We start from the raw sequence: 15164 nt of genomic DNA on the forward strand, positions 1-15164 counted from the left end.
AAGTTGCGGTCATTCGGTGACGAATTCGCAACCGAAGGCCGTGATGCATGGAGGAATGTAAACACTGTTTTGCCCACGATGCAGACAATTAGTTGTCACTGAAGATGCCTCTTCACATTCATTATCGCTGTTGGCCCTCCGCTAGTCTAGCAATGGCGCGAGATCTTCGACGCCGTCGAAATAAAGTTTCGATGGCTCTGGCGCGAGAGATAATGCTTTCTGGTCCCTGGATACTCTTCACAACGTCGAAATTTGGATGTGAGAGACGTTGAGCAAGGGAATATTGAGAATCTATTGAGAGGTTCCCAAAGAAACGTCCAATGCACAGTCTCCTATCGACATGGCTGAAGATGAGGGACCTGCAACTCTCAAGAGTAGACGAGGGGAACCCGAGTCCGGACAGATTGGAGAATCACCACCCTCAGAAGGCTTGCCTGCCACAGGCCGACCTCGAGGGGATTCGAATAGCGCTCGAATGCGAAGAGCTTCAACTTCGGGCGGAAATGGTGTTACGGGTAGGATTCGAGGAGCCTCGGTCTCTGTCGCCAATACCCTCATCAATTTCAATCCCCCGCCTGGAATGTGGGCAGCGACCGGGACGGTCATAGCCCATGCACCAAATGTTACTGAATTAAGAGAACCGATTGCAGGAGGAGAAAACATCGAATTCGATGAATATGGTCATAGTGCACGAACCGTAATCATCGACGAGGCCGGCACTCCTGTACTCCCGGTCGCCCTCCAGCAAACCACCAGTGCCAAATCTCCTGAACCACGACCAGGAGTCATCGCCAGACGACCAACTCTCCTCGAACAATCCGCGACCTCCGAGAAACACGGTTGGGGAAAAGCCACCGTAAACGGCCTCAAAGCATTTTGGAAATTCTTCATCACCCCAACTGGCTTCCTCATGACCATCTACGGCCTCAACATCGTCGCCTGGGGCGCCATGCTCTTCTTCCTCCTCCTCAAAGCCGCGCCCGCCATGAACCACCCCTCCGCCGACAGCAACGACTCCCCGCGCAAGAAATGGCTCGAGATCGACTCCCAGATCCTCAACGCCCTGTTCTGCGTCACCGGCTTCGGCCTCGCGCCCTGGCGCTTCCGCGATCTCTACTGGATGATGAAGATCCGCGTCAAGAAAAATAGATATGCCATGGCCCGTCTCTGCGAGCAGAATAAAGCGTGGTTCCGTCCGCCAATGTGGTATGAGGAGCCTGAAGACCGGTACTTGGAACTGGGTATGGATAAACGGGTTACGTTTACGGGGGAGGTGGCGCCGCCTACGCGGTTGTGGAAGCTGGATTTTGTGGTCTGGATGATGGTGCTTAACACGCTGTTTCAGGTTGCGCTCGCGACGTTCATGTGGGTTTATAATAGGATTGATCGGCCGACATGGAGTACGGGGTTGTTTATTGCGTTGGGGTGTGGTGTTAGTCTTGCGGCGGGGGTGATGATGTGGTGGGAAGGGAGGAAGATTAAGAGGATTGAGGGGCCGGAGGTTAAGGTTGTTAGGGCTGAGGAGGTGGGGGGTGGGAAGGAGGGGGTTGGGAAGTGAGGATGGGGTTCGGAAATCTATATCTGTGATTTGACCGTTCTTTCCGATTGCGTGTGGAAATTGATAGTGACTTTGAAGAAAGTGTATGGAGTAGATGAAAAGCCGACCTAACATCTTTGTCGATTCGTCGAAACAAGAACAACATATTCCCTCACGCCCTAGACAATCTTACACACTACTGACTGTTAAAGTCGAAACCCTCCAAGTCAATGAGGTTCCTTCACAAATCTACAGTTGCCACCAAACGACTTACAACGATTGACAATCCATGCACTTTTCCCCCTCCCTGTTAAGTCTTCGCTTTAAAGTGACATCTATTGTAAGCAAACTAGGTAGTCGAAACACATTTCTATGTACGAGATCACAAGATAAACAGTAGTTGAAACACGATATTCTAGGTAAACTTATCTATATTCCGTCTAAACAAGAAACCTTTATGTTTATACTTCGTAGCTTGAAAGAGGGATACCACATTACTACCTTGCAGCTCACAACGCTATTCCGAAACCAACACCAGCTGAGCCTAAACACACACACCAACCATCTCTCCAGCCATTCATCTATATCTGAGTCAGCACTCGACCACTCACTCTCGAGTCACCTCTGCATCCAAAGGCTAAGGTTACACAAAACCCAAAGCAGAAGACGAGGATGTAGACCTCTAAGACCATCTCCATCTCCATCTCCATCGTCTGCTCACGTAAACAATCTCAATATTCACATCCGTCATGCCTGGTCCCCACGCATCAAAAAGATCAGCTGTACAGAAAACACCAACCTCAAAAAAGTACCACCCACAAAACCCCATAGACATCACATATTACACACAACCAGAAAGTGCAATATAATACTTAAATTTCATCGGTCTAAATCAATCTATCCAAACAAACCCCCGACTCGTCGCTATACGTGCTGCTCACCCAACGCAGATCTCTTACATGCCCACTATAAGCATCAATCCATATCCGACCGTCACGACCACGACCAGGGTAACGACACTACTCGGAATGCCGCGACTGATGAAATGTTTGACCTGGAGATATCTCTGTCCGGTCTGAGAATCTTCCATCATGATGGCGGCTGTATGTCACGCATTAGTGGTTTCTTCATAAATAACAACTTTTCGGTTGCGGAATAACGTAGCGCACGAAAAAGACCGGTGGAAGGGGAGACTTACTCATATTAGGGAATCCTGAGGTAGGCAAACCCATAGCAGCACTGCACATCAGCGCACTTCCCATGACCAAGAGATTAGGATGTGGTTCGTCCATTCCCATACCGACACTGTGGACCAGCGGGAGGATGATGAGGGCGGCGACGGTGTGACTGATGAAAGTTGCGACGACTAGGATGAGAGATGCGAATACTACGAGAACACCGTAGAGCGAGAACCCCTCGACGCGGGCGGTGATGGCATTTGCGATGGTATGGAGGAGACCGGAGGAGTTGACTGCTTTACCGAGAGATAGACCACCCGCGGCAAGGATGATGATGGTCCAGAGGAAATTGTTGAAGTCTTCTTTGGTGAGGATACCGGTACCGAAGAAGAGGACGAGAGGGATAATGGCTATGACCCCCATGTCTCCAAACAGCCATTCGAGTTGATGGCTTACGCACCAGAGGATGATTGTGCCGAGGGTAACTAGAGAGATGAACCATTGGATACCGGTGATCTTGTCCTTCACGGGTCGGATTGGGACGATGGTCGTTCCTTTTCCTGGTTTGAAGGAGACGAGAAGAATTACCCAGATTAAGAGGATTGAAATGATTCCGACAGGGATGACTACAAAGAACCAAGTGCCCCAGGAAGGAGGTGGTGACATTATTTGTAGGGCGACAATGTTTTGTGGTGATGCGATGGGAGAGAGCATTCCACCAATGTTGGAAGCAAGCGCAATACCAAGAATGAGAGCTTTGGACATGTCCGAATCTGACGGGAGGTTACGCAGCATTGGCTGTGATGGTCAGTCATGTAATGCGAAACCCGTGGAAATCCATACCTGTATGATTGAAAAGCATAAGACTGGTGCTGCGACATTACTAATCCACATGCTGGCAAACGCTGCTACAAACATATTGGTGACTAGAACTGTTCGAGGTCGAGTACCAGCTTTGCTCAGGACGAATGTCGCGATTCGCTTAGCGATATCATATTTGGAAAGTGCTGCTGCTACTGTAAAACCACCCAGAAGCAGCATAATGACCGGTGTCCACATAGCAGCGAATATATACTTCGTCGCGGGGCCAGCTTCTAAACGATGATGTGGCTTATCATCAGATCGTACGACCCTCAAGACGACACACAAAAAGGGTATAAGTAGAGAAGTGACGAAGAGCGGTATGACCTGTCGCTATTAGCATAACGAAAACCTTTCAGATCGTGTTGCCTACCTCCGTAGCCCATAGTAGACTGACAAAAATCAGCATAGCCAGACAATTTTGCTGTTCGACCTTTTTCATGATGGGAAGATAAAGCAGAATAAAGAATACCGCGATGATAGCAACCAGAGTCAGCATGGTCGAGCTATACAACCAAGCCGGGATTCTAATCCTTCCAACCGGCGTTTCCAGTTCTTTGATTTCCAAATCCTCGGCATCATCACCTTGCAGTCGAGCTTTGGCAGGATCATTATCACGACCGAGCAAGGTTCTTCGCAATCCCATATTTGCTGCTTGGGCCTTGCGCTCGATTCCAATCATCTCTCTCCAAACTGTGTTTCTTTCCCATACCACGTGTTCTCGAAGGTGCAGTCTCAACTCCTTTTTGGCAACGACAACATCTCCCTGCGTAACTACATCCGCATATGCTTGTTCCAGTCGGGCAATGTTATCTTCTACGTGCTTGATCGTTTCCGGCTTGAAAGGATACGCGGGAGCTACAAATTTTTCGCTGTATTTTGCCTTGAGATTGCGGTCGCAGATTTTATCATACTTTTTCAAGACCTTGGTGAAACCAGTCTTGTTCAATTGAATGAAAGACTTCAGTTCACACAGCTGGACAAACAAGCTGATAGCTCTCTTCTTCAAGGTGATGCCAGAAGAGTACATGGCCGAGAAAGCCTGTTCTGCATAGTCGTCATAGCTGTTGCTATTACGTCGAGCGGATTTATTGAACTCTGTCGAAGCGCGCATATCCTCAGAGCGACCGCCATGAACGTCATATGGCATGCTCTTGGTGCGTTTGCCCAGCGAAACCCTCGACTTCGTTAAAGCGGTATTCTCGTCGTCGTCGTCATCGCTATCCTCTACGCCCTCATCAATTGATTTGCTGACGGTACTTGCTCTCCTGCCAGAATGAAAACTGCGGAACACACTGCCTTGCCGTGGCCGGTCACTTGCCCGACCGCCAGCATTTGGTATTCCTCCGTCCGCGCCGTCCAGTTGATCCGCATTCTCAGATTCGTATGATTCCTCGTCTTTCAAGAACTCGGAAACCTCTCCGTAGATTTCAAGTTCCTTGAGCTGGTAGAACGACGAAATTTTCTCTAATTCCACATCCAACGCCCTCTGGAATATCTGATCCGGGTCCTCGGAATGTATGAGTGGTGACTGTTCCGCATCCTCCTCGCCGACTGGCGGCCGATGAATTGTCTTTTCGAGCGCGTATATTCTGAAAGCAATCAGCGCGATCCATGATTGAGTGCCATCGCATTATGGTGCACCTACAGCTTTTTCAAATTGCTGTACGCAATGTAGTGGCTGCTCCAATCCGGAACAGCGTTGAACTGTATACTATGGGAGAACTTCATTTCGTCTGCCTCCGCAAGCCTCAGGTATTTTTCTGGTCGTCTTGACTCCCTCCTTCGATCCCGCGCGGATTCCGCCTGCTGGATCCTGGCTTTGGCGTAGTCGACAAGTTCGTAGGATTCTGCGATGCTCGATTGGGGTTGCGGCGAGCCAAAGGTCGTATTCCCTCCTCCTGCCAGCCTGTTTGAAGGTCGAGTCTCCGTCTTGGGGGGTTTATTCCGACCTTGAGTCTCGAAAGAGGAGGGAGAGTGTAGGTTCCTGATTGAAGCTATCGTGAAGATAGTGCAGAGTTGACGGCAGGCATTTTGGGTGGATCACAGTGGACTGTGGACTGTTGTAAGCGCAAATGAAGTGGAGGAGCCCGGTCAAGCTCGGCGGGGTCAACGATTGGCTATAGTTAGAATTACGTAGAGGCAATAGTTCTACCTAGTAAAGCGTCACAAGCTGTTTCTTTGCTGTGCGTATTCCATTCGGGGAGTTTGTAAGACAATGCGATGTTTGACAGAAACATTACCAGTACCCGGGTTGCGATTGAGCATGCGGAGGAACAGCTGTTGTGATTCGTTGCGCCGATAAATTTGAATATCTAAAAGGAACAAAGATATTCCAGCCGAATCTGCATCATGGTCACGTGTTATCGTGGTCTCCCTACCACCAGGTCTCCTCATAACTCCGAGTAGAAACTTACTAGAATCACCACCACATTCGAAAGAAGTATATTCTTTGAGATACGAACAAGCAGGCATGGTGTGAAGGCTCGTGGACAGCTACGTACCAAACCTACCATTCGTTTCGAGAATCGAAAGTCATACTGATTTGCAGGAGGAAGTCAAAGCTGCACTGAACCCGAATCATTGAGATCTAACATCCAGAGCAATCCCTACAAAGATGCATTGCTCCACGTTAAAGCGCGACTAGCTGGTGAAGCGGATCTTGCTAACCAGGTCCTGTCATGAAAAACGGTTGTAAAACACCACTGACTATGCTAGAAGCCCAGAACTCCCATATACATTACGATCCGTCACTATTGATGATGAGAGTGATGGCATTCGCCTAATTGATTGCACAATATGAAGTTCCTCGAGTGAGCTCAGAGCTATGAGGTCACCAAACTCGGAGCCTTGCTATGACAATCTGGATCATCAACCTCTCGTTTGGTGTCTCCGGGTGTTGCTCTTATGATATGGCTGGCTAATTCGAGCAGCATTACAATCATCTCTGTATCTGATTTCGCCGCATGGGAATAGCGCCATCACGCTCACAGAGCTTCAACTCGCAGTCAAATGGCAGGTGGCCATAAGCTCATTACTGTATCTCTCGAGGATAGCACAGTGATATTTGCCAGAATGGCTTTATATTGGCATACGTCCACAGCTACTTTTGATTCGTCGAGCCAAGGTTGAACGGACATCGAAAGGATTCCAGAACAGATTTATCATTCATCTCTACAAAAACTTCTTAAAGCAAGTAATAAAGCTATGCCTAGCAAAGTCGTTTTGAAATTGAAATCGCCCTAAGCTTGTCATTTGAGATCAGATCGGCGAGGTCGATGCTGACACGAAAGATCAAATGATCGGACGGCGGTGTCATCTGCTACTAAGAAAGCACACACATCTATTGAGGACCTACTACTCACAAAACTGACTGGGTTTACAGACTGGGAAACAGATAATACGCACGCGGCACGCTCGGTTATTTTATTGCCACCTCGAGCGAACATCTAGCCATTGTCCAGTTCCTAGTCGCTTGTGATGAGACTATGAAGTTGGGCTCAATCGATCGTCGATGGGCCAATAACGACGTGGGTTAAACACCGCCTTTCAAAGCTACCACAGGGAGCATGAAGCTGTTATCAGCATCTGGTGTTACAATGTCCTCGTTAATTCGAAAGAGCCACGGGGTCGTGTAACGCTGCTGTCGGGAGCAGCGGACTACAGGAACAAGACAGTCGCTAATCTGATGCTTGACATAGCCTAAGTCATTACCAGTCATGGAGTCTCTATCGACCGTAAATCCATGTCGCACGCTCAGTTCATGGAATGTGCTTAGTGTTGAGCTACTACTTGAAATGGACCTTGTCGATTTTATGTCACATGACAATGACAATAGGATACCGGCGTCGTGCGCTGTTATTAGACGAGGCAATGATAAGCTACTGGTCGAGTACAAAATAAAGATATGTTTTGGATTATATTGAGTCATATTCAAGTACCTAACCTGACTTAACTTGTTCTATATACTTAAAAGAAGGTTTTGTAACAATTAATATAGGTCAGAAGGAGTTTAGGTTTCAATACTTAGAGATGAGGAGTATTCAATATTTTCAATTTCGTACTTTTTAGCGGGGAAGCCGGCGAGAGGAAGGGTACCTTGGAAACCCATTGACAAAGATAAAGGTTATTAGTAGAATATCCGAGTTCAGTATTCTACGAGTCGCAAAGACTGACAAGTCGGCCAAGTAATCTTGAAAGATAATTCGTACCGGAAATGGCTTAATCAGGATATGAAGGCTGAATCTTTTGTCGTCTTTCCTCGTGCAGTTCGGGAAATCAACCGCTTGCGTATTCGCGAACCAAAATTTTCAAAGAAATACTGGCGACAAAGAGTGGGCGAGTCTACCCCTTAACTTTGGACGTTTCCATTCAACGTGATTGGCTTAATTACCTTATGCTTTCGGAGGGCTGGATCCTTAATGAGTGGTGCAACTGTGCTTCTTTGCTGTTTTCGTCTCCCAACGCCCACTTTTGCGGGGGAGGTTTGAAAGAAACGTCAAGTCAAGGCTTGTGGTTTTTTTGTTGTGACTCGGTAAATAAAGCCCTCAATGGTGGGTTGTGTGGTGTGAATCGACGGATTGGGTCATGTTCAGTAACGATTTTCTTTGTTAAAAATTACGGCGATATCTTCGGAGGCGAATCAAGCGAATAGTGAGTAATGAAAGAAATAGAGATCGAGTATAAAGTTTGCACAATCTCTCATGGATCTTCAGTCCCATTCTTACAACTTCCAACAAAAAGTTAGAAACTCGTTTTCGATTTACAATCTTGGATCGTACTTGCCAGTCTTTGTTATCATCCGACAATGGAGTGTCCAGCTGAGGATTTCCAGCATCCCGAAAAAAGTTATAAAAAACCTTTATTTTGGGCCAGGGACGGCGCGTTTCCAACCTCACAAACAGACAAATGGGCCCATATCAAAGACCATGAGATTGGGGCTCCAGGTTCCAAGCCTCATGAGTTATGTTGGATCTGCGGCTGGACAAACTATCAGCAGTATTTTTCGACATACGTGTCAAGGGTTAAGGTTTTCCACAACCGAGACAACACTGCCCTATGGAACCTGGGACCAAAGTTGATTTTGAAGGACGCTCCAAACGATGGCTACTCACCGGGGAACGACTACATCACGCAGAAGTTCCTTCGTGCCCAACCGAACTTGAAAAACATTCCTCTTGTCAAGAAAATGGAACTCCTCAGCGAACCTACCGATAAAACCCAGTTTGTGGTTATGAGCCGCGCGGAGGGGAAGCCGCTTGGCGACCTATGGTTTGGTCTATCGCAAGACCAGAAGGACCATGTTCGGGACCAACTTGTGGCTTTCCTCAGAGAGTTGAGACAATTCACAGCCTCTGGGGCTCAGACTGTTGACGGTGGCCCGCTTGATGACCTTCTCGTTGCAAATTGTTCGGTTGTCAAACCAAAGTGTCTAAAGATCGGTTTCAACAACGATGAATGGTTTGAAAATTTCTCAACAGAAGTGAAACTTGGCATAGCTTTGCAGTTAAAAACCAAGGATCCAGAAAAAATCGACGCAAGGTTTCAAGAACTCAAATCGAATTTTCCAAAGTCAGAACCATACGTCCTCACGCACGGGGATTTGACCTTTGGCAATATCATGGTAAAGGAAGATGACCTGACCATAACCGCAATTATTGACTGGGAATATGCTGGATACTATCCGTGGTGGGCAGAGCGTAAGTGCATTGAGAAGCAGCGGATACAGCCGCATTTGTGTTAACTGCTAAACAATTTACAGGTTGGTTGTGTTTGAAACAAAACCGAGATGGAAGTCATGAGCTTACTGAGAGCGTGTTCGAAGTTTTACACCAGCCATCTGGGGATCTTGATACCTTCAGAGAACAAGCTCATCGCAAGATCCTACCGGTGACAGATGCTTGGGACCATTGCACCAAACAGCACCCAGGGTATCGGAATAAGTGGTTTCGCTCAGAATTCTCCGAGAGTGAACCTTACGCAGGGACTTTTCGGCTGTGCCAGATGGGTGGTCTCACGGAAAAAAGAGAGCACGTACTAAATACAGACGCCTTGGACCGGGTGACGTCAAAAGATCCTAAGTCTCACCGTCTATACCTTTAATCTTAGCGCATGGAGACTTGTTTGAAAACGCTTGGCCTATTCTTTAGCTTTCATTTGTTTTTTGGGTGCGTTGATTGCTGTGTTGTGGGATTTGGGTTTGCGAAGGTCAATTTTGTAAGACAAGTCTAGGAATAAGTACGTTCGTTTGGTAATAATGAAATATTAGTTTATTTTTGATTACAACCACGTCAGCATTCTCTCTTTCAGACTATTTTGATCGTGATCGCTCTACCAGAAGCTGTTTCGACAGTACAAAATCCAAATGATAAAAACTCCTAGCACATAGATGCCGACCAAAAAAGCAAAAACATTTCCTCCACTGCTTCATGTAACTGCCTACTGACTCTGGCTTAGATTAAGATAGGCGCAGAGGTCCGACCTCATCTTATCATGATTGGTGATCCACTTGCGGATGTTATCGAACAATAGCGACGCAGTGATCGAACATTATCTTATCATAATTGTTGATCCACTTGTGGATATCATCGTCAGCCAAATTGGATTTACACACGACTGTTCCTCCCGTTCCGACCCTATATCCCATTCTCATCACATCTTTTCCGTTTATTCCCTTTGCTGTGCCTGCATGATATCGAATGAATAGAGCACGGTTGACTCCGTCGCCGACACAAATAGCAAATCCTCTTTGCGGCACCAAAGTCAAAGTGTTCGCCGCGGCAGGTCGTTGGAGGGGAGCTGAGTTTCTTGTTGGGTCCGCGTGTGAACCGTAAAAGAAGGTATGAAATTGAATTGACCTTGACTCATGGTCGAGAGTCGGAATCGTCGGCCCACCACAAGATTCGCATTCTTCGCACCTCGATGTGTTGTTGAACGAACAGAACCAGCACGCATGGGATGGAATCGGAGCTGCAGCCATTTTTAGGTCGGGTCGTAGTGTTCTGTTGAAGAAACTGGATTTGGTATTTGATTCAAAGGCGTCAGATCCGGCTGAAAGTTTTGGATTTAAGTTCTCGATCGATTTCGATTGACAGAGTGAGCTTTTCTGCAACTAGAGTCCCTGATGACTGACTTGTGAAGGTGTTGTGTTTTTCAAGAAGAACCAGCAGACGTGGATGGGCTCTTAATAAGTATGGCATGTCCCTGGTTTGTATTTTGACTTCTTCCAACAACATGTGTTATTTAAGCAAGCTGCTTGGAGAGACGTCTCAGCGCCCTTACGAACTTTCTTTCAGGATTTTAGAGCAAGTTTATTTTTTTCTTTGAGATTTCAAGTTGCTTCCCGAAATAGCTTTCAGCATTCTACATCTAGCTTGAAGTGTTCCTCTGAGATGACAACCTGCATCGTGACAGGTTATGCCAGTGCACAGGAGTTCTTTGTCCACCACGGCGTAATGCAGATGCACGGAGCCTGTTCGGATTTGGCCGCCGGGCATCTCAAAGAAAGACCTCCGGAGTTTGACTTGATTTTTGAGACAGAATGTTGATGCATCTTTTGAGGCGGTCAGTAAAAACACATATGACAAAGAAAATCAGTACGCAACTACACTTGCACTAAAAATGGGGTATCCATAAGCGTTCCCAATGTGGACTATGTGAAAATAACAATGCCAAATATTCAAAATATCTGAGACTTGAAAGGCCAAATGTGAACGATGGACGTTCAGTACTAGACATCAAGTTTGAGCCAAAAGCGAAACGCCTCGTAATTTTAGCACATTATTGCGGTAAAGGGATGGTATCCAAATCTAACTACCTTTGCTTTAGTGTGTCGATACGACGATATTCTAAATCTAAAATTCAAGAGGCAGATCTTCTAGAACTGTTCGATATGCTCAATTAAATTGATTGCCAGTCATTTACTTTGAAGTGTATTCCCGGCCATTTTACCTCTTACTCACACATTCCCAAAACCCTAACTCTCACCCCCCTCCCCTCAACACTCTGTCCCGCTAGGAAAAAGTCTCGCTTGAAATCTACATCGCGTTCTCGGATCGTATCGTATAGCTCGAGCTCGAAGCGACGGAAAAGTGTGCTTAGTGTGATGTATAATTCTGCGTATGCGATTCTAAGGGAATGGGGTTTAGTTGGGGTTACAAACGTGGGAGGAGAAGAAGGAGGGGATCTAGGAGGGAAAGAGAGATGGGGAAAGGATGAGAGGAATGGGGGAGGCGTACTCAAAACCAGGACAAGAACGCGACCCCTTACTAAACGGCACGAAATACTTTTCCAAAGAAGCGGAATTGGGGTCGAGCCATCTTGACGGGTTGAATGTAGAAGGGTTGGAAAAGATGGCTGGGTCGTTAAGGATATCGCGGGTTGAGAGGGATGTTGGGGTCTGTATTTTTAATTTATTGAAGTAAGTAAGGGAACGGACAACGTACATTGGCGGGGATAACCCAGGGCGGATACGATAGCGGAGTTGGCGAGACGAGAGGTTGTCGACTCGATACCACGGAGGTGATTCGAAGGCTTTCTTTGATTATTGCGGTCTACGAGTGTTTAGCTCAATTGCGGGGGAACAGAAAGGGGGACGCACGAGATATGGTAAAGTTCGTAAGACTTTTAGATCTGGAATTGGGTCTGTTGGAGAGGGTATTGTGGTTCGAAGTTCTTGCATTAGAAGCGCATGGACTTCGGGTGTGTCTAGGATGAAGAATACCGTCGAGCTCAAGACTCTCGCGAGTGTTTCCCCACCGGCACCCAAAAGACCAAATGCATGTTGGGCGAGGTGCTCCACGCCTTTTTCCTCAGGCGGCAGAGAAGAGGTGTGAATCACTTCCAAAAACCGCTGTTTACTATCTCCGTCTCCAGGATTCGAGTTTTTGGATTTAAGGAAGTCGGCAGCACGATCATGCATTTCCTTCTTCATGTCAATTACTGACTTTGATTGAGAGCAAAATACTTACAAACTGTAGTCCTAAAACCCTTCCCCCAGGCCCGAGATACTTCAACATCCATCTCGGCGCCAACTTGCCGACCCCCGCTAGAAAAGTAAACTGCTTCACCAATGGCGTAGCTAGCGCAAGTGATTCCATAGTCTCCGCCCACTCCCTCGCCTTAATTTCATCATCCATCAAACCCAACGCACCACCAAAAGCTATCTCACAAAGCAAGTCTGATGCATAAGCGAGAAACGTGGTTTTCGTGTCGACGACACCTTTTGTCTCGTAGACGCCTTGAAAAGCAGATGAGAGACGCGTAGCAAAGTCCCGTATGGCGGGCTCATAGCCGGAAATAGCACGCGTGGAGTAGAAAGGGGAGGCTGCTGATTTGCGCTTGCGATGGAGAGCGTGGGCGGATGTTCCGAATGCTGTATTTCGATTAGATTTCCCTAGATGAGGGGGGGGAGAGGATAATTACCAGATAATGGCGCGCCAGCCATTTCGGCTGCGGGTCGGTATTTATCTCTTTGCGTAGGATATTTCGTGTACAATACCTCATACCAATCGGCGTCTTTAATATGAAGTTCGTGGGGATTGATTCGCACGATCGGACCTGTGGTTGTGTGAGTCTTGGGAATTAAAGGTTTATGTATGGGCGGAGTACCATAGATTTCATGCATACGCTCGACTTCGAAGACGAATTGGCCACCTCCGGATACGAAGAGATCATAGTATGCTTCGTACCATTTTGTGGCGGCGGCGAGTTTCGGACCTGGGAATGAGGAAAGGGGATGAAAGTAAAGACGGTAGATTACGAGAGCGAGGGTGTAGATGAGAAGGAGGGTGAGGATTGTTAACCACATTTTGACTGATGCTGTCTGAAGTTTGAAAGATTATGAAAAGAAGATGCAAAATTCCAAGACATTGGTAACCTGATATGAATCTAACAATCGGCAAAACTGTCAGCACTTGTAGTGTGGGTTACCCGAAGCGCATTATCGATCGTGTATTCTAGTCACTCCAGTCACCACGTTTGACGGATAAGAAATGGGGGAACAAGGCTGCATTTATCTCACACGACCATGGGCCGAAAAAATGACGGTGGGTCGCCATATTTGATGACATGCATGTGAGGTTGTGCGGATTACTAACTAGAAGGAAGGGCGTCGGTCGTAAGTGGGCAGGTAGACCGAATCTTAGCGAGATTCAGGGGGGACGTGATTGTGGGGTGTGCACCTGCAGGTAAGGTTGCATTGGGTTTAAGCGAGATATCAGTAAAAGCTTCACGAAGAGTATAATACGAGAGACGACAATGTAGAAGAAGTATTTAAGAATAACATAATAAGAACAAGAGGTATTTTCAAACCTAAGACAAGAAGAGGTCGTTTTTGACGATCGATTTTGATAGCGTGGTAATTTAAATTAACTTGTGAAAATTAAATACTAAATCTAGGATCAATCTTATATCTAAAGGTAAAAACGAAACTCTAAATTTTAGCTTTAAAGCTAATCCGAAGAGATAAGAGTAACAGGCACACTTTCCCAATCCCAAATCACATATCTAAACAAAATGAAATTAAGAAGAAGCTCCTCACAGGGGACTAGCAAGACTCAAATCGCCAAGGTGCTTATATGAAAATACAAGTTATTAGAAAGAGATTTAAACAACTTCTTCTAGATTTAAAGTCAGGAATTAGACTAGTAACTCGTAAACATAAATTAATTAAGATATCCGGAGTTGTTCCTTTCCCCCCATCGCTGCTTATACTTGTTTGACTTTAGCTTCGTAACGGTAGTCTCCCCGTCTGGCATCGTCGATTCTGGTTGCATAACTTGGGTCTTATGCATTGGATATTCTGATGCGGCTTCATTGAAGGTATTCTAGGAGCCTGACTGGAGGAGTATCCGGAGTTGACCCGGAATAGTGTCTTTCGCAAATTTCTAACACCTCCAATTTTCCGACACCTCCAATTTTCTGTATCCATCAACGATTATTCATCTCATCCATTCTAAGCGACGAATATAATGAAACCAAACGAGTAGTAGGTCTATCCCGATGAAACTATAAGCAAACGTGTCAAGCGTATTCGTGGAGTCAGTATCCAAGGCTTAAGTTAGCTAGTAAGTAACCAGCTGTCACTTAGCTAAAAATCTCATTCCAAAGTCCTTCCACGCAGATTTGTCGACCACGACGTGGTGGGTGCTGATTTGGACATTGCCCGTCATAATAATGTAATTGCCAGCTCCATAGATAGAACTACAATATCGTAGCGCAGGGGAGTGGTCCGATGCTCCTCCTGAAACTCTTATCATATTCGTTACTCTTCCCCATAATACGTAAGCAACACCCCAGCTCCCCCCCCCGCCCCCCGCCCCTCGACCTCGTCTTCTCCGACCTCCCTCTCCCATGATGAAGAAGATTGGCAAAATAATTTCTACATTTAGGAATTATGTTGCATCGTAGATGATTGAGTCGCGAATTTAGGGATAAGATTGATAATGCTTCCAGGTTGCAGCAATAATATTTCATGCTCGAGGTGTGCTTAGACCGGAGAAGCTGGAGGGTTTCAGTGGGGACAGCAGAGAGGATGGGCAGTGTCGTCTGCGTGGTGTGAGATGATAAATATGTTTTGGATTAGAGTA

General features: G+C 46.6%; 5 protein-coding genes across 5 annotated transcripts; 2 read left to right on the forward strand and 3 right to left on the reverse strand.

Annotated features, from left to right (window-relative positions):
• Nucleotides 1-340: 340 nt before the first annotated feature.
• On the forward strand, nucleotides 341-1558 carry GLAREA_03490 (uncharacterized protein; the record flags this gene model as incomplete). The annotated part of the gene is made up of 1 exon (XM_008083743.1): nucleotides 341-1558. One exon carries the CDS (start codon nucleotides 341-343, stop codon nucleotides 1556-1558), a length of 1218 nt encoding a protein of 405 aa, XP_008081934.1.
• Nucleotides 1559-2492: 934 nt separating this feature from the next.
• Nucleotides 2493-6051, reverse strand: GLAREA_03491 (uncharacterized protein; the record flags this gene model as incomplete). The annotated part of the gene is made up of 6 exons (XM_008083744.1): nucleotides 2493-2638; nucleotides 2736-3513; nucleotides 3559-3903; nucleotides 3950-5168; nucleotides 5225-5477; nucleotides 5994-6051. 6 exons carry the CDS (start codon nucleotides 6049-6051, stop codon nucleotides 2493-2495), a joined length of 2799 nt encoding a protein of 932 aa, XP_008081935.1.
• Nucleotides 6052-8383: 2332 nt separating this feature from the next.
• Nucleotides 8384-9678, forward strand: GLAREA_03492 (Protein kinase-like (PK-like); the record flags this gene model as incomplete). Its single annotated transcript, XM_008083745.1, has 2 exons — nucleotides 8384-9275; nucleotides 9338-9678. 2 exons carry the CDS (start codon nucleotides 8384-8386, stop codon nucleotides 9676-9678), a joined length of 1233 nt encoding a protein of 410 aa, XP_008081936.1.
• A 415-nt stretch (nucleotides 9679-10093) lies between these two features.
• On the reverse strand, nucleotides 10094-10555 carry GLAREA_03493 (uncharacterized protein; the record flags this gene model as incomplete). The annotated part of the gene is made up of 1 exon (XM_008083746.1): nucleotides 10094-10555. The coding sequence occupies one exon, from the start codon at nucleotides 10553-10555 to the stop codon at nucleotides 10094-10096; it is 462 nt and encodes a 153-aa protein (XP_008081937.1).
• A 974-nt stretch (nucleotides 10556-11529) lies between these two features.
• On the reverse strand, nucleotides 11530-13384 carry GLAREA_03494 (Cytochrome P450; the record flags this gene model as incomplete). Its single annotated transcript, XM_008083747.1, has 6 exons — nucleotides 11530-11704; nucleotides 11814-11974; nucleotides 12021-12128; nucleotides 12176-12499; nucleotides 12546-12949; nucleotides 13000-13384. The coding sequence occupies 6 exons, from the start codon at nucleotides 13382-13384 to the stop codon at nucleotides 11530-11532; spliced, it is 1557 nt and encodes a 518-aa protein (XP_008081938.1).
• Nucleotides 13385-15164: the final 1780 nt, after the last annotated feature.

This window comes from Glarea lozoyensis (assembly GCF_000409485.1).
Source record: "Glarea lozoyensis ATCC 20868 chromosome Unknown GLAREA2, whole genome shotgun sequence".
Lineage (NCBI taxonomy): Eukaryota > Fungi > Ascomycota > Leotiomycetes > Helotiales > Helotiaceae > Glarea > Glarea lozoyensis.